This window comes from Zootoca vivipara, chromosome 2 (assembly GCF_963506605.1).
Source record: "Zootoca vivipara chromosome 2, rZooViv1.1, whole genome shotgun sequence".
Taxonomy (NCBI): Eukaryota; Metazoa; Chordata; class Lepidosauria; order Squamata; family Lacertidae; genus Zootoca; species Zootoca vivipara.
In genome coordinates, this window is record NC_083277.1 from 5,772,852 (window position 1) to 5,794,164 (window position 21,313).

A 21,313-nucleotide genomic window follows, 5' to 3' on the forward strand; every position below is an offset into this window, starting at 1 on the left:
TCTTAAATTTCCAATCAAATAAAAAGAAAAAAAGGAGAAAAGAAAAGAAATGGAGGGAAAAACATAAAGCTAGAAACAAAAATAAAAATATTATTAAGTCCAATTTCTATTCAACTTTATATGTTGGACTTCCATTCTTCTTTCTTCTGTCTTCCTTCTGTCATCTTTCCCTTTTTCACAGATATTTTCACAGTTCGTTTTAATTTTCTTCTCTCTTTCACAACTTATAAACATAACATTGAATATACATATAGTATATAACCTGGCTTTTAGTCAATCATGTATTTACTATACCAAATTAATGAACTTCTTTTGTATCGTATGTTATGTTTTAATATTCATACCCTGTTATCTTATTGTAATAAAGTATTTTATAACATCTAGTTATGAGGTTGAATTCATTTTGCTAGTATTCATACATTCAACACATCTTACTGATATATTTTTACATATTTCTTTTCATAATGTTTCTTCGCCCTACTGTCAAGTTTTTGCTGTTGATTTAGTTTTTACCTTGTATCCAATTTTCCCCCAATTTTTAAAAAAAGGGGGGGAAATGGGAAATGAGTTTTTCTCTTAACGGGAAACTCTGGGAAAAGCTGACTACGGGAAAGCAGTTATACTCTGATGTCCTGCTGGCAGATTCTGCTGGATACACTGCTGAACACACTGGTTGAAGTGTCACCCACAGATGGAGGGCCCATGTCTGACAGGTTATAGGGCAACTGACTTCTACAAGTCAACCCAAGGCCTAGAAAGCACATTAGCAGAAGTGGAACATACCGTATATGCCTTGTTGATGTAACCAAGTGCGTTGCCAATTCCTTGTCCTCACCGGTTACTTTGGAATATAAACAGAAATATAAAAATGAATAAATAAATATAATAATAAACAACTTGGAGCAGATCTTCCTTTTGTAGCTTATATGTATATCATTTTCTATTTGATATTTTTGCTTATTCCCAGGTGTGGTGCCTAGTCCCCCCTTTTAATTTTCCAGCCTTTCACCATCATCTCTGTTCTTCTGCATCCCTCCCATAGGACCTGACATTGATCTCTCAGCTCATTCCTAAGAAAAAGAAAAACGGAATAATTCCTTATAGTGGTATTTACATGCCCATGTTTCAATTTCTTTTAATATCCCCCCTGGCTCCAAATAATTAAAGCATTTATTCACTGCCATTATTTGCATGCTGCCCAACAAAAGACTACATTCAATAAATACAACAATTTGGATTAAAAATAAGATATAAAACTGTAACATTAAGGCAGGTGTCCACACCGATGGAATTCTATTATTGTCAGTAATTGTGGCCTACTGATGTCTGTTTTGGCTTAATGTATCTGCTGTTTTATTCCTTCTGCTTCCCAAATTTCGTGCGCCTGGGTCCCACACTTAAATTTAAACCCAGCAATATGGAAAGTTTAGTTTGGCAAGCACTAGTAAAAAGTCCAACAGGGCAATCCACACGTGCCAAAAACACCACTAAAAATGGGTGGGGTTGGAATGGGGGAATTCCCACTTACCTGAGAAAGTGGGGTTTCCCTGCTGCACAGGGGTAATGCAATAAGAACCTGGCTGGTCAAGGCAGCTGTAAACTCAAAAAGGTTGAAAATCACTGCCCTTAGGAAACAGGAAACAGATTTTTAACGGTCTAAGCTGATTTTATAGGTATTTTATCGTTCTACACTGGCGGGGCAGCTATTTTACCAAATGATAGTTTAATTATAGTTCCACAGTCAACAGTATCACTTAACCTCCAGATTCCAGCGTAGTCTTGTTTTGGTATTCCCGTCTTTCTGTTGTGAAAATGTCGCAGGACCAGCATCTCTCACTAGTACCACCCACGGCAGAAAGGATGTATAGATTTGTCTCAAAAAACCATTTTAAAAGGGAAAAAGTAAAAGCATTCCCCTGAAAGTCTGACATTTCGTTTTAGAAGAGGAATTTTTTATTTGGCCTGGTTCCATGGTCATGCCTTTCAACTTTATTGTGTATTTTAACTTGGTATGTATGTATTTTATATTGTTGTAAACCAGGGGTCCCCAGACTTACCGGCGTTTGGGCTGGTTCCCACCGCGCCGATCGCGCGGAGGGCGGGGGAGCGCGCGCCTGTGTGGGCCGGCGGGCGGGGGAGTGCGCGCCCATGCGCATGGGCGCTTACTGGCGCGGCGGCGCGCTTCCAGGGTGGAAAAAGCACCGAAAATCCGTTGTGCGCATGCGTATAGGCCTCCCCCGACCCGGAAGTGCACCAGAAATGACCTCTTCTGGGTCGGCGCTTTTTGGCGCTTTTTTCCCGACCCGGAAGAGCGCTGCCGCGCTGCGCGCCGTAAGAGCGGGCGGGCGTCGTTGCGGGCCGGATTAGCAGGCCAATTGGGCCGCATCCGGCCCCCGGGCCGTAGTCTGGGGACCCCTGTTGTAAACCACCTAAATGGCATATTCTTTATTTACTTTGAGCCTTTGCAACCTGCTCCTCAGCCAAAGAGGCTCCCACAGTGGAAAAAAAAGGAGGGGAGGGGGAGTCTCCCGCGCGCTCGGCTCCGCAAGGGTTAAGCCGAGCCACAGAGCTGAGATTCCTAGAGAGGAAGGATAGCCGTCGCCAGAGGAGGAGCTTCCGCTTCCTGTCTCTGGTATTACTTCCTGTGTTAGGCGCTGGATTGGCGGAGGGATGCGGCTGCTTTCCCTGGAGGGGGCTCTGGGCTTCTCGCGAAGGATCTTCTCTCCTCCTTTCCGCAGGAAAGGCCGCCTCTCCTCCTGCCGCCTCCAGGTCTAATGCGGGGAGAGTAAGACGGAGGAGGAAAGACCGAGGTAGGAGGAGGAAAGAGCTGGGACTCCTATAGGGCAGAAGAGGAGCTCAATCAGGGAGAAAAAAGGTGGCTCGGTAGAGAACAAAAGTTCTCTGCACTGAAAAGATTTCATTTCAAAATGAATTGCTGGTCCTTAACAATGTATCCTGGACAGCTGCAGCTGTAGTTGTTTTATATTTTCAATATTTCTAAACCGCCTTTAAAAAAATATATATCTAACAAGTGGAACGCAGGTGAAATTAAAAGAGAGAACGCAGGTAAAATTCACAGGCCCATGTGGAAACCAATATGCCTAAAGCCATCATTTCTAAAAACAAAAATAGCTAAGTAATAAATACATTTGCTCTCACTGTTCTTTGCTTCTTTCCTCCCTCTCAGCCTCTTTTTTGGCTGCTGTGAAATATACTGGCAGAAAGTATGGGAATGGTGGTGTTTTTTTTTTTTTTTTTAAATAATCCCAATAGGCATGGACAAACCTTTCAATTTCAGTTTTATCTCTGTGTCTCATTTTCCCCAGTGTTATATTTAAGTTACATTTAGTTGCCCACATTTTGACATATTATGAAACAAAAGGACCAGTTGGAAATTTAGTTGCCATTTTAGTTCCAATCTTCCTCTTATATTTGCCCTAATATAATGCATTTCTGTATATAATTTCCCCTAAAAATCATGCATTGCTGTGTGCTCTTTCACTTTGAACAGGTGTAGAAAATCTTTTATCACCCAGCAAGGCAGATCCAGATCTTCTTTTCTCCCCACACTCAACTGTAGACCAACTTTGGTGGGTGGGTGACCTTCATAGGGTCAAGGTACAGCCTAAGAATGGAAACCTTAATGCAGATGTTCCCCTTGTAACTTACAATATTTTTCTTCTGGTCTGTTTTTATGTTTGAAATTTTCTGGATCCTATATCCAGGATACCAGATTGGTCTCTAGTACCACTTATCTAAGGCCAGCAGTTTCACTCTGGACTGGTAGCTGTGTTTTTCATGTCAGTTAAATGGCCGTGACTGGTGGCATTAGGACAGGCCAGAATTAAGTGTAGATAATCATGACCTTGCCTATTCCTTTACTGAGTAGACGTAAATTGTATATTCATATTTTGAATTTCCAGAACCATTGTTTGCATATGCTGTTGTTTATTTCTCCATGTTTTCTCAGTGTGTAATGTGCCATTGGTTTCTCTTTCGTAATATTGCAGTCGGACATTTGTAATGCATTTCCTGGTCTTGACATATTTAATATAAATCTCTTCAAACACATGTTACGCCAGGCATAGGCAAACTCCGGCCCTCCAGATGTTTGGGATTACAATTCCCATCATCCCTAGCTAACAGGACCAGTGGTCAGGGATGATGGGAATTGTAGTCCCAAACATCTGGAGAGCCGGAGTTTGCCTATGCCTTTCAGATCCTGTTTGCTAATTTGGGCAAATTAGGAATTTTAGTTTCAATGTTTTCATGAGTTCTTTGGCCACCGCTTCCCTTTCACAGGCAGTACAAACACATCTGAGCTACACTGTGGATCCTCTCTACCTTACCCTGGAGAGGAAGCGACCACCATGTACCCTGCTAAGGTAGGGGAAAGATCATTGGGGATAGCTGGAGTGCCTCCTTCCTTATTACAGAGGGACTCTTTGCAGGGGCCTCTTACACCTGTGCTTCTGAGGCTGCTGCCTCTGAGAAAGTGGGTTGGCAGCTTCATTTTTCTGTATTTCTTATTGCCAGCAGGGAAACCTATTGTATGTTCAATGTTGTTAAATGGTCTTCTCGGTGGTGGTGCCCACCCTGTGGAACACCCTCCCATCAGATAAACAACTGTCTGACTTTTAGAAGACATCTGATGGCAGCCCTGTTTAGGGAAGTTTTTTTATGTTTGCTGTTTTATTGTCTTTTAAATATTCTGTTGGGAGCCGCCCAGGGTGGCTGGGGAAACCCAGCCAGATGGTGTGTGTGTGTGTGTGTGTGTCTGTGTGTGTGTGTGTGTGTGTGTGTACTGTGTATATATATAATGTTTTATTGTATTTTAATGTTTTTTTGGGAGGTCCCCACAGTGCCTGGGACAACACAGTCAGATGGGTGGTTAACAATAATAGAAATAAATAAATAACAACATCATTTCATTTGTCCTTAATTTGTCCACATTTAGTTTCATTGGATGGCCCTGGATTACAATATTTTCATAGAGGATTGATAATATCTCTCCCTCTTCTTTGCACTAGGCATAACTGTGTACATCTAAATTAGAAGATCTTTTCATTTCATTTCTTCAGTGCCTTGATTATGTTGGTTGCTCTTTTTTCCAGCGTTTTCTGGGTCAACAATTCTGTTTTTGAGGTCAGGCAACCAGAACCATACAGTATCGCAAGGGCAGATGCACCATAATCTGTAAATCTGCACAACAATATTGGCAGCTTTGCTTTGAATCTTGTCCCTAACACGGAATGGGTACATTTCACAGCTTCCACAAACTGTAGTTAACTGGGTCAATATCTTTGCTGAGCTACCTGCAGTGGTGATTTCTGAGCACCGAAGCTAAAATCCCCACTTGTCCCATGCCCTGTTGGAGTGTGAGTGGAGGGGAGATGCTTTCCACGCCTTCCCTTGGAGTGTCTACAAGGAGGGGAATTGTTTTCTTCTTCCAGGGGTCGCTGAGCTTCAAGGAGGTTGCCGTGAATTTCACTGACGAGGAATGGGCCCTGCTGGATCCAGGACAGAGAGCTCTGTATAATGAGGTCATGCTAGAGATCCGTGAGATGGTGGCCTCTCTGGGTAAGGATCCTTTTTTCCTTAATCAGTAGCTATGGAAGGTGTGGATTCCTGTTTGGTAGTACTATCAACTAGCACACTAGAAGGAGTGTTGTTAATTTCTCCTGTAGAAAAGAACATTTGGTTCAGAGCAAAGTCTTACTTAATCCACGATTCAATTCTCACAATGGCCAGCCAAATGCCCATAGGAAATTCACAGACTTGCCTCTGATATAGTTGTCCTGGGCTTATTGGCTATGAGTTACTTTACTTAATTCCTTTCTTCTCTCTTTTTTTCTGTCGAGGGAGGTCTCTTGCTCAGATTGGGTGGAGGGTGAACATGCCATTTTGATAAAATTGTGTTGACAACTGCATGGCATGGAAACAAAAGGCTGAAGGGGTCTCCTGTGTGCTGGTTGTGATTTATTGCTTTTGGGAGAGTCCTGGATTGTGCGATTTCCTTTCTCATCCTGAGGCAAAGTTTGTAATCCGAGGTGGTACTTCCAGGTTAGCGGAGTTTGTAACCTGAAGTGTTTGTAACCCGAGGTGTCTCTGCATTTACCGGTAGTTGCTTTTTTATGAAAAGTAAACTCAAAGCAACTTACTATATGATAGAAAAAGCTGAGTTCTCTTGTGGCCTGTGCATTAGTATATCATAGAATCATAGAGTTGGAAGAGACCACAAGGGCCATCCAGTCCAACCCCCTGCCAAGCAGGAAACTTGGCAGCATATAGTATATGTTGGCCTCTATTACCCCACCACCATACGTTAACTTTTAAATGTTTGAAATTCCAAGTTCTCGGCTATATCTAGGGAGGGCTATCCCTTGGATGAGGAGGACATTTTGTGGCTTGAATCATAGAGCCTGAAGGGGCCCCCAGGGTCATCTAGTCCAACCCCCTGCAATGCAGGAGCCGGAGCACAAGGATCCTTGACAGGCGGCCACCCAGCTTACAAGGGAGTCTGTACCACTATTGAACAGCTCCTACCACCAGCTCTCTCCAGGGTGCTGGGGATTGTAGTCCAGCATCAGGCTTTCCTAGCTGGCGTCTGAATCTGCTCTCTGTCCTCAGCGACACACAGGGAGAGAAATGGAAGAGCCAGCTGATTTGGGAACCGAGGTACACCAGAGGGGTGTGTGGGAGAACGGAGAGGTCCTCAAACCTGTTGGGGAAATGACAAGGAACAACCACCCTACAGTTCTAAAACCCTTCTCCCATAAATGCTTTCTCCTTATTCTGCAACACAATTATTTCTGGATTTTGCTTGTGGAAGGGAAAAGAAAGAGGGGCGAGAGGAGTAAGGGACCTCTGGCCCAACCACCTCCTGCAAATCTTATTCTGTCACCTGAGCAGGCACATTCCCAAGCTTCTCCTTGCACCCATAAGACAGGTGTGAGGGCCTCTTGCCCTCCCTCAGACGGTGCGGTGGTACTTGTAGTTCAGTAACATGGAGGGCCAAAGGTTCCCCATTGAAGCTGCCACTTTGATGAAAAGAATGTTTTGTGGATGGTGCAAAATAAAGAAATAACAGACATAAGCAGATTCAAGTCCACGTTAAAGTCCTGTATGGGCGGATGTGCAATTATACAGAAACAGCATTTTACCAGTTTCCCCTTTTAATCCACCAGGAGACGTTTGGGGGATCCTGGCTGAGGGGGACCCATCAGAAGTGGCGCCTGAAGCAGCTGAGGAGCAAAGGAAGCTGGGGGTTCAAGATGGAACCAACACACAAATGCAGAAGGCGGGGAGTGAATCCGCCGCCTCTCAGGTTAACAGAAATCAAATCACCAGGGAGGAGGAGAAGTATGAATGTAAAATGTGTGGAAAGATGTTTGCTTCTCGCTCAAGCCTTACTTCACCTCAGAGACTCTACTCAGGTGAAAAACCACATGAATGCTGGGAGTGTGAGAACAGCTCCAGTTGGAGTGGCCCCCTTGAGCGCCATCAAAGAACTCATACAGGCGAGAAACCTTATAACTGTTTGGAGTGTGGAAAGGGTTTTGGTGACCGTAGCAGCCTCACTAGACATAAAAGAACTCACACAGGGGGGGAAACTTACAAATGTTTGGAGTGTGGAAAGAGCTTCAGGCAAGGTTACTCCCTTACTCAGCATCAAAGAACTCATACCGGGGAGAAACCCTATAAATGTTTGGAGTGTGGAAAGAACTTTGGTCGCCTAGGCTCTCTTACGTTGCATCAAAGAAGCCATACAGGAGTGGAAACCTACGTATGCTTGGAATGTGGAAAGAGCTTCTATCAGAGTAGGCACCTCGCAAGACATAAGAGAACCCACACAGGGGAGAAACCTTACGGATGCTGGGAGTGTGGGAAGAGCTTCAGTGACAGTGGCTCCCTTACTAGACATAAGAGAACTCACACAGGGGGAAAGCCTCACAAGTGTTTGGAGTGTGGGAAGAATTTCAGCCGCAGCTGCAACCTTACTTTGCATCAGAGAAGTCACACAGGGGAGAAGCCTTATGAATGTTTGGAGTGTGGGAAAAGCTTCGTTCGGAGTAGTCACCTCACCAGACATAAAAGAACTCATACAGGAGACACATGTTCGTATGAATGTTTGGAGTGTGGAAAGAGCTTTAGTCGCAGTAGCTATCTTGCTCACATCTTAGGCTTGGAGTGTGAAAAGATCATGATTAGTCCTATCAAGAGCTCCTACAGAGACCCGAGCAAATACAGTGCTCGGTGTTAGAATTCACTACTGTATCTTTGGTTAATTTTATATTTGCTTTACCCCGGTTTTTTTTTACAATAGACATTTGCTTGGTCTAAGCACTTTGGGGTCCCATTGTTGGGGAGAGAAGGGTTTTTGCTCTGAACCTTCCTGTTCAGCCAGTGTCCGTAAGGGGCAGGAGTCTGAGCAGTGGGCAGGGAGGCAGGTATTGACAGGGGCAAGCCAAGAGGGAGAGTCCAGTTAGTGGGCGGTGCGGGAAAGAGTTGCAGGAAGGCTCAGAAGTGGAAGAGAAAGACCCTGAGAGGTTTGAATCCCCTCCCTCCCGTGTGTGGAAGTATTGTCAGCAGATGGTGAGCTCAGGCCTTACAGGTCATGGGTTGGTCAAGTCATAACAAGGCGCCGGTTTAAGAAAGTTGAAAGGGGCATGATCAGACTGTCGCTCCTACTGTCTGGATCGGAGCACAAGTCTGACACTTAGCTATGTAGGACCTAGTCAAGAAATAAACCACAGCAAGTGGATTAATTTTCAAGGCCGTTTCCTGGTTCAGTCTGTATGTTTCTTCACCTCCAACCCTGTGTTGCAACGAATGAATGAATTTATTAATACGGTCGCAGACCAGCATCAACACGCACAATATCACAGATCATAAAACATATCAAAAATACAAAGGACAGTACGAATGTAGCAAGGATTAAAATATAAAAATTAAAATTAATTATTAGCTTACCCCCCTGTAGTTAACATTTAGGGGTTTGATCATTATGGGATACCACTTGCTTCCTATGATTGATTGCAGACACACAGAATTTGGGCTACATTTAATGTAGTCTCGGGATTCTCGTCCTCTACCAGAAGCTTTAAACTATGGTGTATGGTGGTGTTGATGGACTTTTGCAAAACAGGTGTAATAAAAGTCAAACGTATATCATAAAAACGGCAATACATGTGAAGCAGTTTCTACTTCCATCGAGCCACAAGGGCAAACCCGTGCTGTATATGGTTTACCCTCAAATCTGCCCTGCAATAAGGCAGAAGGGAGAACATTAAATCTAACGAGGGTAAAAGACCGTCTGTATTTGGGTATCTGAAGTCCTGACAGGTAGTTAGCTGGAGAGAAACCTCTCCCATAGTCCCTTATTGCTGAATGTTTGATCATTTCGCTCATGTGGCATTGTAATTCTACGTCCCAGATACACTGGCGAATTATAGTCCTAGCTTTCTCAAAGCCTGCCGCTATCAGGGTCTGCTGTGGGGTCCCCAAGCCTTTCAGCTTTTCAAGCAAGGTAAAGGTAAAGGGACCCCTGACCATTAGGTCCAGTCGTGACCGACTCTGGGGTTGCGCGCTCATCTCACATTATTGGCCGAGGGAGCCGGCGTATAGCTTCCAGGTCATGTGGCCAGCATGACAAAGCCGCTTCTGGCAAACCAGAGCAGCACATGGAAACACCGTTTACCTTCCCGCTATAGCGGTTCCTATTTATCTACTTGCATTTTGATGTGCTTTCGAACTGCTAGGTTGGCAGGAGCTGGGACCAAGCAACGGGAGCTCATCCCGTCACACGGATTCGAACCGCCGACCTTCTGATCAGCAAGCCCTAGGCCCAGTGGTTTAGCCCACAGCGCCACCTGGGTCCCTTTTCAAGCAATGTAGGTTTCCATTTATCTGATTTCTTCTTGCCAAAGCCAAGGTAACTGCATAACAGATATCTGCAAAAACCAATGGTAGTACAGAGAATGCTGCTTCCCAGGCCATCTGGAAATTCCTCCCAGCACGTCTGTGTTGCAATGTACAGAAGCCCCACACGAAGTTCTCAGGACTCAACCTTTATTTCCAGTAAGGCTTTATTCCACTTGCAGTCTTGATATCATCATAAAGCAGTCTCTTTACATCCAGGAATCAACATGCACAAGTGGGATTACGTATAGGGGAGAAGCCAGAGAGGGGAAGTCAAATGTACCCTTTTACACTAGCCGGCTATAGAGCAATTAAGCAACTCCCCACATCTTTTGGTGCTTACTCCTCAACATGCTGCTGAGTCGGCATTTCCACTGCAGCACAGAGTGTTAACTCCTTGATGCCCCTAACACACTGCCCAATGGCTTTCCATTTTTATGCTTCCACAATGTCCAGACTAGGGGTTGGTGCTTGATGGGATATATTTGTGCTGTTGTTGTCATTCCCTCTAAACCTCGTTGTTGTCATTTCCCTCTCCCACCAAACATTCTGAAAACCTGACGTCCACTCGATATATCTGGTAAAGGAAGAAAGTCCAACCTCACACAGCACACAGCTTCAAAAATAGAAAACTTTGAAATAAATCCTTTAGACATATCAGATTTGCACAGAAGAGCAGTTTGTAAAATAGGTTGTGTTGCCTCTACACCAGGCATAAATATGGAGTTAGTCGCAAAAAAAAGGCCACTGCTTACTTCCCTTCCGCTTTTCCTTTCCCACTTCTTATACCTGCAATTTGAAATTTGATTTTTATTTTTAATACAGTTGGTTTGTGCACGAGTATTTATCTGCAGAAGATTGGTGGGTGGGTGGGTGGGTCTTTTGTGTGTGTGTGTAAACGTTCATCCAGCAATAACCAATGGAAAAAGGGAGTTCATACTTTCCTGTGGGTGGAAGGAAGCAAAAATAGTTTTACTTTTTTTTAATTGTATTCCACTTTCCCAACAATGTATTTGTAATGTTTTTATTATTATTTCATTTTTAATGGTATAAAAAAGAATAATGAGAGCAACAGATAAAAAGGTGAAAAACAAAAGCATAAGATAGACTATCACTTTTATCAGATCATCATGTATAGCTCCAGGCTTGTGATGAGGGTTTCCTTGAAAATGAGGGTTCTGCTGTATATGTCATGAGGAAATGCTAAATCATATGAGAAATCAGTTTTAAGGATCTAATCTGATTTTACAAGTACTGTATATTCCTGCGTATAAGGCTACTTTTTAAGCCCCAAAAATCTTCTCAAAATTGGGGGGGGGGGTCGTCTTATACACCGGGTCCCCTGTGAACCGAGCTGCCCACTCGCATAACTATATTTTAAATAGAAAATTGGGGGGGGGGGTGTCATCTTATACACCCAGTCACCTTATATGCCGGAATATACGGTATTTTATCGTTCCCACACTGATCATGTAGATATGTTAACTACCAGTAAGGATATTTTTAATCAAAGTTGAACACATGTCCAAGTATCACTTAACCTCCTAATTGCAGCCTAGTCTTATTCTGGTATTCCATTTTTCTGTTATGAAAATGGAAGTGTCATAGTGGCAGAAAGGATGTGAGGGGAGACAGTCTTTGTGCTGACTGCCTCCATCACAAGGGAGTTACTGCCAGGAACATCATGTACAGGTGTATTTTGATGCATTAAATAGAGTGAAAGTTTATGACTCACCATGGAGGGGAGAGCACATGTACAAATTCAACACTTCGTTGCTATTCTGCTAAGGTTGTTAATACTGTTTTATAGATATGGATGCTGTCGTACTATGTGAATCCTATAATATGATTCTTGGTATAACTGATGTTTAGCTTATTTTTTAGTTGTTTTGTTAATAGTGTTACATATATGGTAATTGTTTTATTTAGTATTTGTGATTGTTTTACTGATGATATGTTAAGTATTCTATATGATTTATGTTGTGGTGTTTCCTTATGTTATTTTTATCTTTCCTTTGTAAATCGCTTTGGGATTTATTTGAATAAAAAGCGGCATAAAAATAGAATCAGTCAATCAATTTGTAGTACATTATCCTTATCTTCTGACTTTTTGTTATACGTGGGATTTTGTTGTTGTTCAGCTTGTTTTATTGGTCATGCCTTTCATATGCCATATGACCCATCTTCCTGTCTCCTATGGAGGCCATACTCTAGAATGGGTGCTCCAAGATGACAGCTGAGGGAGAGGGGGCCTGGCAGAGCGTAATTTTAGCATGTAAGGGGGATATGAATGATGATGATGATCTAATTTAACAATGTTGTTGTTGTTTAGTCATTTAGTCGTGCCCGACTCTTCGTGACCCCATGGACCAGAGCACGCCAGGCACTCCTGTCTTCCACTACTTCCCGCAGTTTGGTCAGACTCATGTTGGTAGCTTTGAGAACATTGAATAACATTATTAGAGTGCTCCAATTGAGGAACAGCCTTTGCCAAAGGTGTCATGGTCTTTGAAGACACTCAAACTCAGGACGCAAGGGAGAAACGTACTAAGAGGAAGGCACGCTTGGTAAACCCTCACCGTGATCAACTCCCGCCCGGAAATCTATGTCCCCACTGTGGAAGGACGTGTGGATCCAGAATTGGCCTCCACAGTCGCTTACAGACTCACTTTTAAAACCATGTTTATGGAAGACATTCGTATTGCAATATCAGCTCATGAAAAGTTGGCCACATGACCCGGAAAGCTGTGTGGCTCCCTCTGACTGAAGGCGGAGATATGTACCCCACGCCATAGTCGAATTCGGCTGGACTTGCCATGGGAAAGCAGAAGGGGCAACCAATGAAGGGGGAGACGACCAAAGAAACCTCCTCTCACACAAGTACCACCCCTGCCAATTCCGTAACATAGCAAAGGCCAAGTTCAAACACCAGCCCCTATTTAAAAGAGGCACCCGTAATGACAACACTGGACTGCCCTTTAGGGTTGCCGTAAGTTACTCTCCAGGGACATGGGTGGCGCTGTGGTCTAAACCACAGAGCCTAGGGATTGCCGATCAGAAGGTCCGAATCCCTGCGACGGGGTGAGCTCCCTCCCGTTGCTCGGTCCCTGCTCCTGCCAACGTAGCAGTTCGAAAGCACGTAGCAGTTCGAAAGCACGGCAAAGTGCAAGTAGATAAATAGGTACCGCTCAGGCGGGAAGGTAAACGGCGTTTCCATGTGCTGCTCTGGTTCACCAGAAGCGGTTTAGTCATGCTGGCCACATGACCTGGAAGCTGTACACCGGCCCCCTCGGCCAGTAAAGGTGAGATGGACCTCTCCTCTCTGCTGGGAATTACTGAGGTATTACAATATTATAGATTAGCGATAAGATATGAAGAACTCAAAGGAACAGATTCAGAAACAATTATAAAAATCTGGAAACCATTCATTAATTATATAAAAGATAAACTGGAAAACCCAAATCTGATCTCAGATACATAAAGGCTCTATCATATGTATAAGTATAATTGCAAATGTCTTACATTTATATGTCATTGATAGTTTTGTGTAACATGATTGGTAGTGTGTAATATTTTATATGAAACTTAGGGAGGAGCCCAGCACAGGATGGAGGAGGGGTAGGGAGGGGGGGGAAGATGGGAGGGCCGGGAAGGGGAAAAGAATAACCACACGACAATGTATTGTTGTATATTTTTCTTTTAATCATTTGTATATTTTCGAAACCTATAAAGATTTGTTTTGTTTTGTTTTTTTTAAAAAAGGTGAGATGGACCTAATGGTCAGGGGTCCCTTCACCTTTTAAGTTACTTCAAGTAACAAAAGCACGTAGAAACTCCGGTCTACTTTGCAGGGCTGTTGTAACGTGCACACCCTTCCTCCCCCACATTGTGAAATGGGTGTGAAAATGACCGGATCCCCATACCCCCCTCTCCCGGGCAAGGGATTGAAAGAGTTAAAGGGGGGGGAATGTAACCTTCGTGCCCTGGACTGGAGGGCTTTTTCGGAGGGTTTTTTTTTTGGGGGGGGGGGTCTCTTTCCCTGCCGTCTCCGGGGATTGAACCTGGGGACCTTATCAGGAAAAGAAACAGGATAACGGACCTTGTTTGGAAGGAGGAGAATTTATGTGATCTGGGAGGGAGGTGCCACGCATTCCTCCCCATGGGCCAGTGAGCTCCGCTTCCTAGAGAGGCAGGGAGGTTTGGAGGGGGGAGCCAAGGTTGGAGGGGGAGGGGGCCGCCATATACATTCCCAGAAGAGGAGGAGATCTGCACAGGAGGGGGGAAAAGAGGTGCAAAATATATCTATATATTGCGGGGCGGGGCGGGAGAATGATGTGCTTTTCCTCCCCCTGAATCTGCAAACAGGGCAGCTGGGAAGGGAGGGCAGGCTTTTGGTTGAGGGGGGAAGGAATGAAAGGAAGTGTGGGAGTGTTTTCCCTCCCCCTTATTTCTGCAGATCAGTCGAGCGGGGGTGGGGCTGATTTAGGCACTGGTTATTTAGACCCAGAGGGGGCGCGTCCTTGAAGAGCCCCCCCCAACCATTTGTATTGCAGGAAAGGAAATCGGAATAGAATAGCGAGCGATGGAAGCGGAGGGCCGGAGAGGACAAAGAGGTGGAGCTGCGGGGTGGAGGGAGGAGGTTGCGATGGGCGGGGAGATAAAGGGGGCAGAGACCCCCTCCCAGAAGAACAACTCGCTTCCGGGGCGCTATTTGCAGAGCCACCCTCCCCCCAATCCATGCAATCTGGCTGCAGATCGGAGACCCTCCATTCGCAAGGGTTTGCATTGCAAGATCTCCTTTGCAGCGCCCCATCCGCTTGAGAGTCAAGAGAGGCTCAGCTGTCCTTCCCCCCCCCCCCGCGCTTCTACGGGAATGAAATGGGAGCCCCCCCCAAGCGCTGGGACTTGAACCGAGGCCCCAGTTCCGCGCCCCTCTGCGAGTTCCGGGTTGTCCCTGGCAGGAATCCCTGGGGCGCCGCGATCCTGGCTCCCTGCAGGTGCCAAGGGGTGCCTTGATGGGTCTCCTTTGGGTGGAAGGGTTAAAGGGGGCGAGAGAGGCCTGGCTAGAGACCCCACCGTCTCCCTCCCCACCCCGCTCATCTGGCGAGGCCCCTCCGGATGGAAAGGTGGGAGCGCTTGGGAGCAATTTGGGGTGACCGGCCAGGGGGGACCCCCAGGTGCGGAGGCAGGAGGGCAGAGGAAGTTAGGGGGCTGAGGGAGGGAGGGAAGCACCCCGGGGGGAGGAATCGAAGCCATATTGGAGAAAGAGAGAGAGACTTGGGGGGCTGCCTGCCTTGACTTCTCTCTCCTGCCCAGAATCAGAGATGACTTCGAGTCGACCAGGGAGAGATCCCTGAACAGGAGGCCTGATCCACCCACCCTCTCCTCCCTTGAAGCTCAGTCCTTGCCCTGCCATAAGTCTCCAGTGCTGTCAACTTTCCCCATTTTTGTGGGAAATTCCCTTATTCAGCCCCCTACTTTCATATCTGACAGTTGACTGCCCAATAGGATTCCTCATCCCCCAAGCTGAGGGGTTGGCAGCTATGTGAAATCTCAGATCAGCTGCTGCGTGGGGCGCTGGGGGCTGTTATAGCGAGTCAAAACATTGGGGGAAAGAGGAAAGGAAGGGTAGCAACTTTATTATTTCCACCCTTTGAGGCTTTTGTCTTGTCAGCTACAGTCTCTCGCACAAGCCAGTGTCTCTGTGGAGAAACATCCTACCCAGAGATAACTGTGCCCAACTCCTTCTCTCCATTCCAGCAGGTTTCCATTATTCCCGCTATATCAGATCTCTTTAATCTGTGGGATTTAAGGGATTGGGAAGATTGCTATGGAAATGGGTGGGGTTCCTCCCCCCCCCAGCCTGTGTAATTATTACTACAATGGTTATTTTTAATTATTTGTTGAATCTATTAGTTGCTTTCTCTTGCCCACGGCAGCCCAAAGTGACTTACAACCAATTGTTGTTGTTGATGTTGTTGTTGTCAAACTCTGCCCTCCAGATGTTTTGAAACTACAGTTCCCATCATCCCTGACCACTGGTCCTGCTAGCTAGGGATCATGGGAATTATAGGCCAAAAACATCTGGAGAGCCGCGTTTGAGGAAGCCTGCTCTACCCTCTCATCCAGTGGAAGGTGCTGTCCCATTGCCAGTGTCCTAGACACAATGCAGCAGAAGTAAATGGTGCAGGGTGATTTGGGAATGTGTGCAGTTGGACTATATCACGAAGATCTTCTGTTTCAGTGTACCTGAAGTGTGCATGCACACGAAAGCTCATACCAGTGATTTTTTATCCTCGACCAGCCATCCCCAAACTTCAGCCCTCAAGATGTTTTGGACTACAATTCCCATCTTCCCTGACCACTGTTCCCGTTAGCTAGGGGTCATGGGAGTTGTAGGCCAAAACATTCTGGAGGGCCGCAGTTTGGGGATGCCTGTCCTAGACCCTAACACTATAAATCCACTCAGCAGGGGTGGAGGATTATTGTGCCGAGGATGAAGAATTTCATGGTGAATTTAGGACCCTGATGAATGGTGGGCAGGTTCATAGACATAGAACAGCTCCCTTTCCTATGAGAAACCACTTTTCATAAAATGTAAATGCCACAGTTCAACTGTATTCTGAGATAATGCTGCTTCATTAACGTTGATTGAGGGTTATGAAAGGCTGATGATGCATGACCATAATTTGACACTAAATCATTTGCCTTTAATAAAAATTTGTAACATATGGAGGACAGGAGATAATATACAATGTGTTAAAATAAGGTGCTAATTGATGTGTGTAATATTCCTTTGTTCTCATCCTACAAAACAAATAGGATTTTCTCTCCCCACCGCACTCCCAGTCGAAAGAAGACAATGGAGAAGGCAGTCAAAATTCTGGTGGGCCAAATCCAATGGGAATAACGAAGAAATCATTTAAATACATGGAGGCTGAAAAGAAAGAGGATAAACACTTTAAAAGCATGGAGTGTGGAAAGAGCTTCACTGACAGTGGAACACTTAGAAAACATCAACAGACTCACACAGGAGAGAAACCATTTAAATGCATAGAGTGTGGAAAGAACTTCAGTCACAATGGAAACCTTAGAAAACATCAACGGACCCACACTGGGGAAAAACCCTTTCAATGCATGGAATGTGGAAAGAGCTTCACTGAGAGTGGAACACTTATAATTCATCAACGGACTCACACAGGGGAGAAACCATTTCAATGCATGGAGTGTGGAAAGAGCTTCAGTCGGAGTGGAACACTTAGAATTCATCAACGGAGTCACACAGGAGAGAAACCATTTAAATGCATGGAGTGTGGAAAGAGCTTCAGTCGGAGTGGACACCTTAGAAACCATCATCTAACTCACACGGGGGAGAAACCATTTGCATGCATGGAGTGTGGCAAGAGCTTCACTTGTGGTAGAACACTTAAAATTCATCAATGGACTCACACAGGGGAGAAACCATTTAAATGCATGGAGTGTGGAAAGAGCTTCACTTGCAGTCAAACACTTAGAATTCATAAACGGACTCACACAGGGGAGAAACCATTTAAATGCATGGAGTGTGGAAAGAGCTTCAGTCACAGTGGAAACTTTAGAATTCATCAACGGACCCACACTGGGGAAAAACCATTTGAATGCATGGAGTGTGGAAAGAGCTTCATTACTGGTAGAACACTTAGAATTCATCAACGGACACACACAGGGGAGAAACCATGTAAATGCATGGAGTGTGGAAAGAGCTTCAGGTGGAGTGGAAACCTTAGAAGACATCAACGGACCCACACTGGGGAAAAACCATTTAAATGCATGGAATGTGGAAAGAGCTTCACTGAGAGTGGAACACTTAGAATTCATCAACGGACTCACACAGGGGAGAAACCATTTCAATGCATGGAGTGTCGAAAGAGCTTCAGTCGGAGTGGAGAACTTATAATCCATCAACGGAGTCACACAGGAGAGAAACCATTTCAATGCATGGAGTGTGGAAAGAGCTTCAGTCGGAGTGGAGAACTTAGAAAACATCAACAGACTCACACAGGAGAGCGACCATTTAAATGCATGGAGTGTGGAAAGTGCTTCAGTACGAGTTGGAAGCTGAATTTACATCACCTAACTCACACTGGGGGGAAACCATTTAAATGCATGGAATGTGGAAAGAGCTTCACTGAGAGTGGAACACTTAGAATTCATCAACGGACTCACACAGGGGAGAAACCATTTAAATGCATGGAGTGTGCAAAGAGCTTCAGTCAGAGTGGACTCCTTAGAAACCATCAACAGATTCACACCGGGGAGAAACCATTTAAATGCATGGAGTGTGGAAAGAGCTTCACTTATAGTGGAACACTTATAAGACATCATCTAACTCACACAGGAGAGAAACCATTTGAATGCATGGAGTGTGGAAAGAGCTTCACTTGCGGTAGAACACTTAGAAGACATCATCGAACTCACACAGGAGAAAAACCATTTAAATGCATGGAGTGTGGAAAGTGCTTCAGTCAGTGTGGACACCTTAGAAGACATCAACAGAGTCACACAGGAGAAAAACCATTTAAATGCATGGAATGTGGAAAGTGCTTCAGTACGAGTTGGAAGCTGAATTTACATCATCGAACTCACACAGGAGAGAAACCAATTAAATGCATGGAGTGTGGAAAGTGCTTCAGTCATAGTGGACACCTTAGAAGACATCAACAGAGTCACACAGGAGAAAAACCATTTAAATGCATGGAATGTGGAAAGTGCTTCAGTAGGAGTGGGAAGCTGAATTTACATCATCAAACACACACAGGAGAGAAACCATTTAAATGCATGGAGTGTGGAAAGTGCTTCTGTAGGAGTGGGCAACTGAATTCACATCATCGAACACACACAGGAGAGAAACCATTTAAATGCATGGAGTGTGGAATGAGCTTCACTGAGAGTGGAGTTCTTACAGAACATCAACAAACTCATACAGAGGAGAAGCCATGTAAGTCCTAGGGAAGTGGACAGAGGTTCTGTTGAAGTGGAAGTCTTACAAACCATCAAAAGACTCTGAGGGGTAAGAGCTGTAAGAGTGGAAACTGTGCAAGCCATCAATTAACCCAAAGAAGAGAAATGGTTTAAATAGGAGGAGTGTGGATTCTGCTTTGGTTATTATGGAATGCTTTTTGGAGTGTCGAACCTGTTTCTCTCCGAGTTAACACTTTCTCTCACATCAATAACAGGAAATCAATCTTAAATGCATGCAGCCTATGTAATCTCAAGGTACCAACGGTAAAGGAATGACAGAACAAGCTATTAGAATACGCGGAAATGGCTCAACTGACACACAACCTAAGGGGTAATACAAAACAAGAATTTGGAAAAAAGGGGGGGATATGTTTAAGAGATATCTACAAGCAAGTAATAGTGATGTAACTACCATGGCAGTACTAGATTGACTCATGTGGATATTAGACGAATTAACATTAGGAAATTTATGGTATTATGAGAAGTACTTGAAATGACAATAAGATTAAGGGAAGAAAAGTAAGTGCATTCATTTCTATAATCGCAATGTGCTTTGGGTGATGACGGGAAGTCGTTTCGTTCATTTATTATTATATATATATGCTTTATTATTCTTTCTTACTTCCTGTTTATCTTATTTTTAGTTAACACTCTTAGGTCTAGGACGGTGGTTCCCAACAGGTGGTCCGAGGACCCCCAGGGGTCCGCGAGCTATGCCAGAGGGGTCCGCAAGATGCTATTAGAATAAAAAATATATAAAAAATATATTAAATATATTTCGTATGATAACAGATTTTTTGTTTTGGCCGCTTCCTGCATGAGCAGAGTCTAGCGCAAAACTAGAATTAGATAGAGGCAGTAGTTCTGCTGTATGCCATTAGGTGGCGCTTTACAAACACTACTGTTTTGCAAAGAGGCAGCGCGCGCATTCTAAACGCTCACCTCCCCAAGATGCTTTGCGCGCGTCGGCTTCATTTGTGCGCTACTGCACAGGTACCCTGTCTTCTCCATTCCCCTCCCTCCTCCCTGGCGCGCGCTCACTTTTTAATTTTAGGATTAGGAATTAATGGGGGTCCTTGTCACAATAGCGGCTCAATGAGGGGTCCTCGAGAAAATTTTGTTGGGAACCCCTGGTCTAGGAAATTGGTGAAGGTAGTTAATATAAGGAAAGAAATGACAAGTATGTATCACCAATGTTGAAATGGATGTTTATTGGACCAGATGATATAACGTACATGCATACAAGATTGTACTGTCTAATGCAATAAATTCAAAATTCAAAAAAAAAAAAGTAACTGAGGTAACTACCAGAAGACCCTCGGAAGTGGACCTCAGTGAATGATGGGGAGATATTTTCTTTTCCTTGTGTTAGATGGATGTTGAAACAAGGTGTGATTGACAAGGGTATGTCTCGATCACAGATTTCTGCCCAGTACCACTCCTCTTCTGTGACAGACCTGTGATGTTTTGATGACACTGTGAGAAATGTGTTGTGGGAACTTTTAAAAACTCATGTAATCTTTGTCTTAAGTGTTTTCCGTTTTTGCTATCCTTAGAGATTGAGAAGTTTCTGGCAACAAATAAATGATCAGGCCTTCTGGCCGCTAATTTGCCTCCTTGATGATTGGTTGTGTTCTTGCCTTTTCTGATCAATCCAGCACCCACCGGACTAGACTCCAGCGAAGTTGGAAAGCGCTTTAGATACCAAACCCCATTTTCTCCCCATAACACAGAAGTCAGAGAGTCCAGCCTGCTGCTCAATGTGCCCCAATCCATAAAACAGTGTTGGAGAGGATGCGTCTAAGACTATGTCTTTCTTCCTTCGTGGGGAGAAGATAGTCTCACCCCCCCATCAGCCCTTCTCCCACTCTCACCCCCCCCCCATCAGCCCTTCTCCCACTCTTCTGATCCACAGAAGGAACGGGGCAGGGGGAGGAATGAGTGGCAAAAAGGGGTTCTTCCTCTACTCCCCACCCCACCCCCCAAAACATAATTTCCCTTCCCTCCAAACAAGCTCTATAATTCCATTTCTTTCCTGAAAAGGTCTCAGGTTCCATCCCCGGCGGCAGCACGGAAAAGACCCCCCGCATCTCTAAAAAGACTCCTCGGGGCATGAAGGTTGCACAGCTAGACACTCCTGCCCCTCTGGAGTTACCCCCTCCTGCCCCCATTTCAGGTCTCTGCTATGGGGTGCAGGCCCCCTCAGAACTCTCATCAGGACCCCGTAATGCAAGTCATCCATATATCTCCTCCTCCAGCAACTCCCCCAGTAAATTGGCAGGGTGGTGGTATCCCGGACGGAGCCCCAAAGAGCAAGAGGCAAAAGGCAGCTCCTTCACGTCCGCTTCACACATGGGGAGGGCTGCTCTAAGGAGTGGCGTAGCAAGGTCAG

General features: G+C 44.9%; 1 protein-coding gene across 1 annotated transcript; it reads left to right on the forward strand.

Moving 5' to 3' along the window:
* Positions 1-2,652: 2,652 nt before the first annotated feature.
* On the forward strand, positions 2,653-20,247 carry LOC118079017 (zinc finger protein 709-like). Its single transcript, XM_060269869.1, has 3 exons — positions 2,653-5,580; positions 7,188-8,190; positions 16,932-20,247. Exons 1-3 carry the CDS (start codon positions 5,364-5,366, stop codon positions 18,907-18,909), a joined length of 3,198 nt encoding a protein of 1,065 aa, XP_060125852.1. The 5' UTR covers positions 2,653-5,363; the 3' UTR covers positions 18,910-20,247.
* Positions 20,248-21,313: the final 1,066 nt, after the last annotated feature.

Coding starts and splice junctions, on each gene's coding strand:
- LOC118079017 (XM_060269869.1), top strand. CDS start 5,364: ATGCCCTGTTGGAGTGTGAGTGGAGGGGAGATGCTTTCCACGCCTTCC. Junction 5,581..7,187: donor TGAGATGGTGGCCTCTCTGG/GTAAGGATCCTT, acceptor TTAATCCACCAG/GAGACGTTTGGGGGATCCTG. Junction 8,191..16,931: donor GCTCACATCTTAGGCTTGGA/GTGTGAAAAGAT, acceptor TGGAACACTTAG/AAAACATCAACAGACTCACA.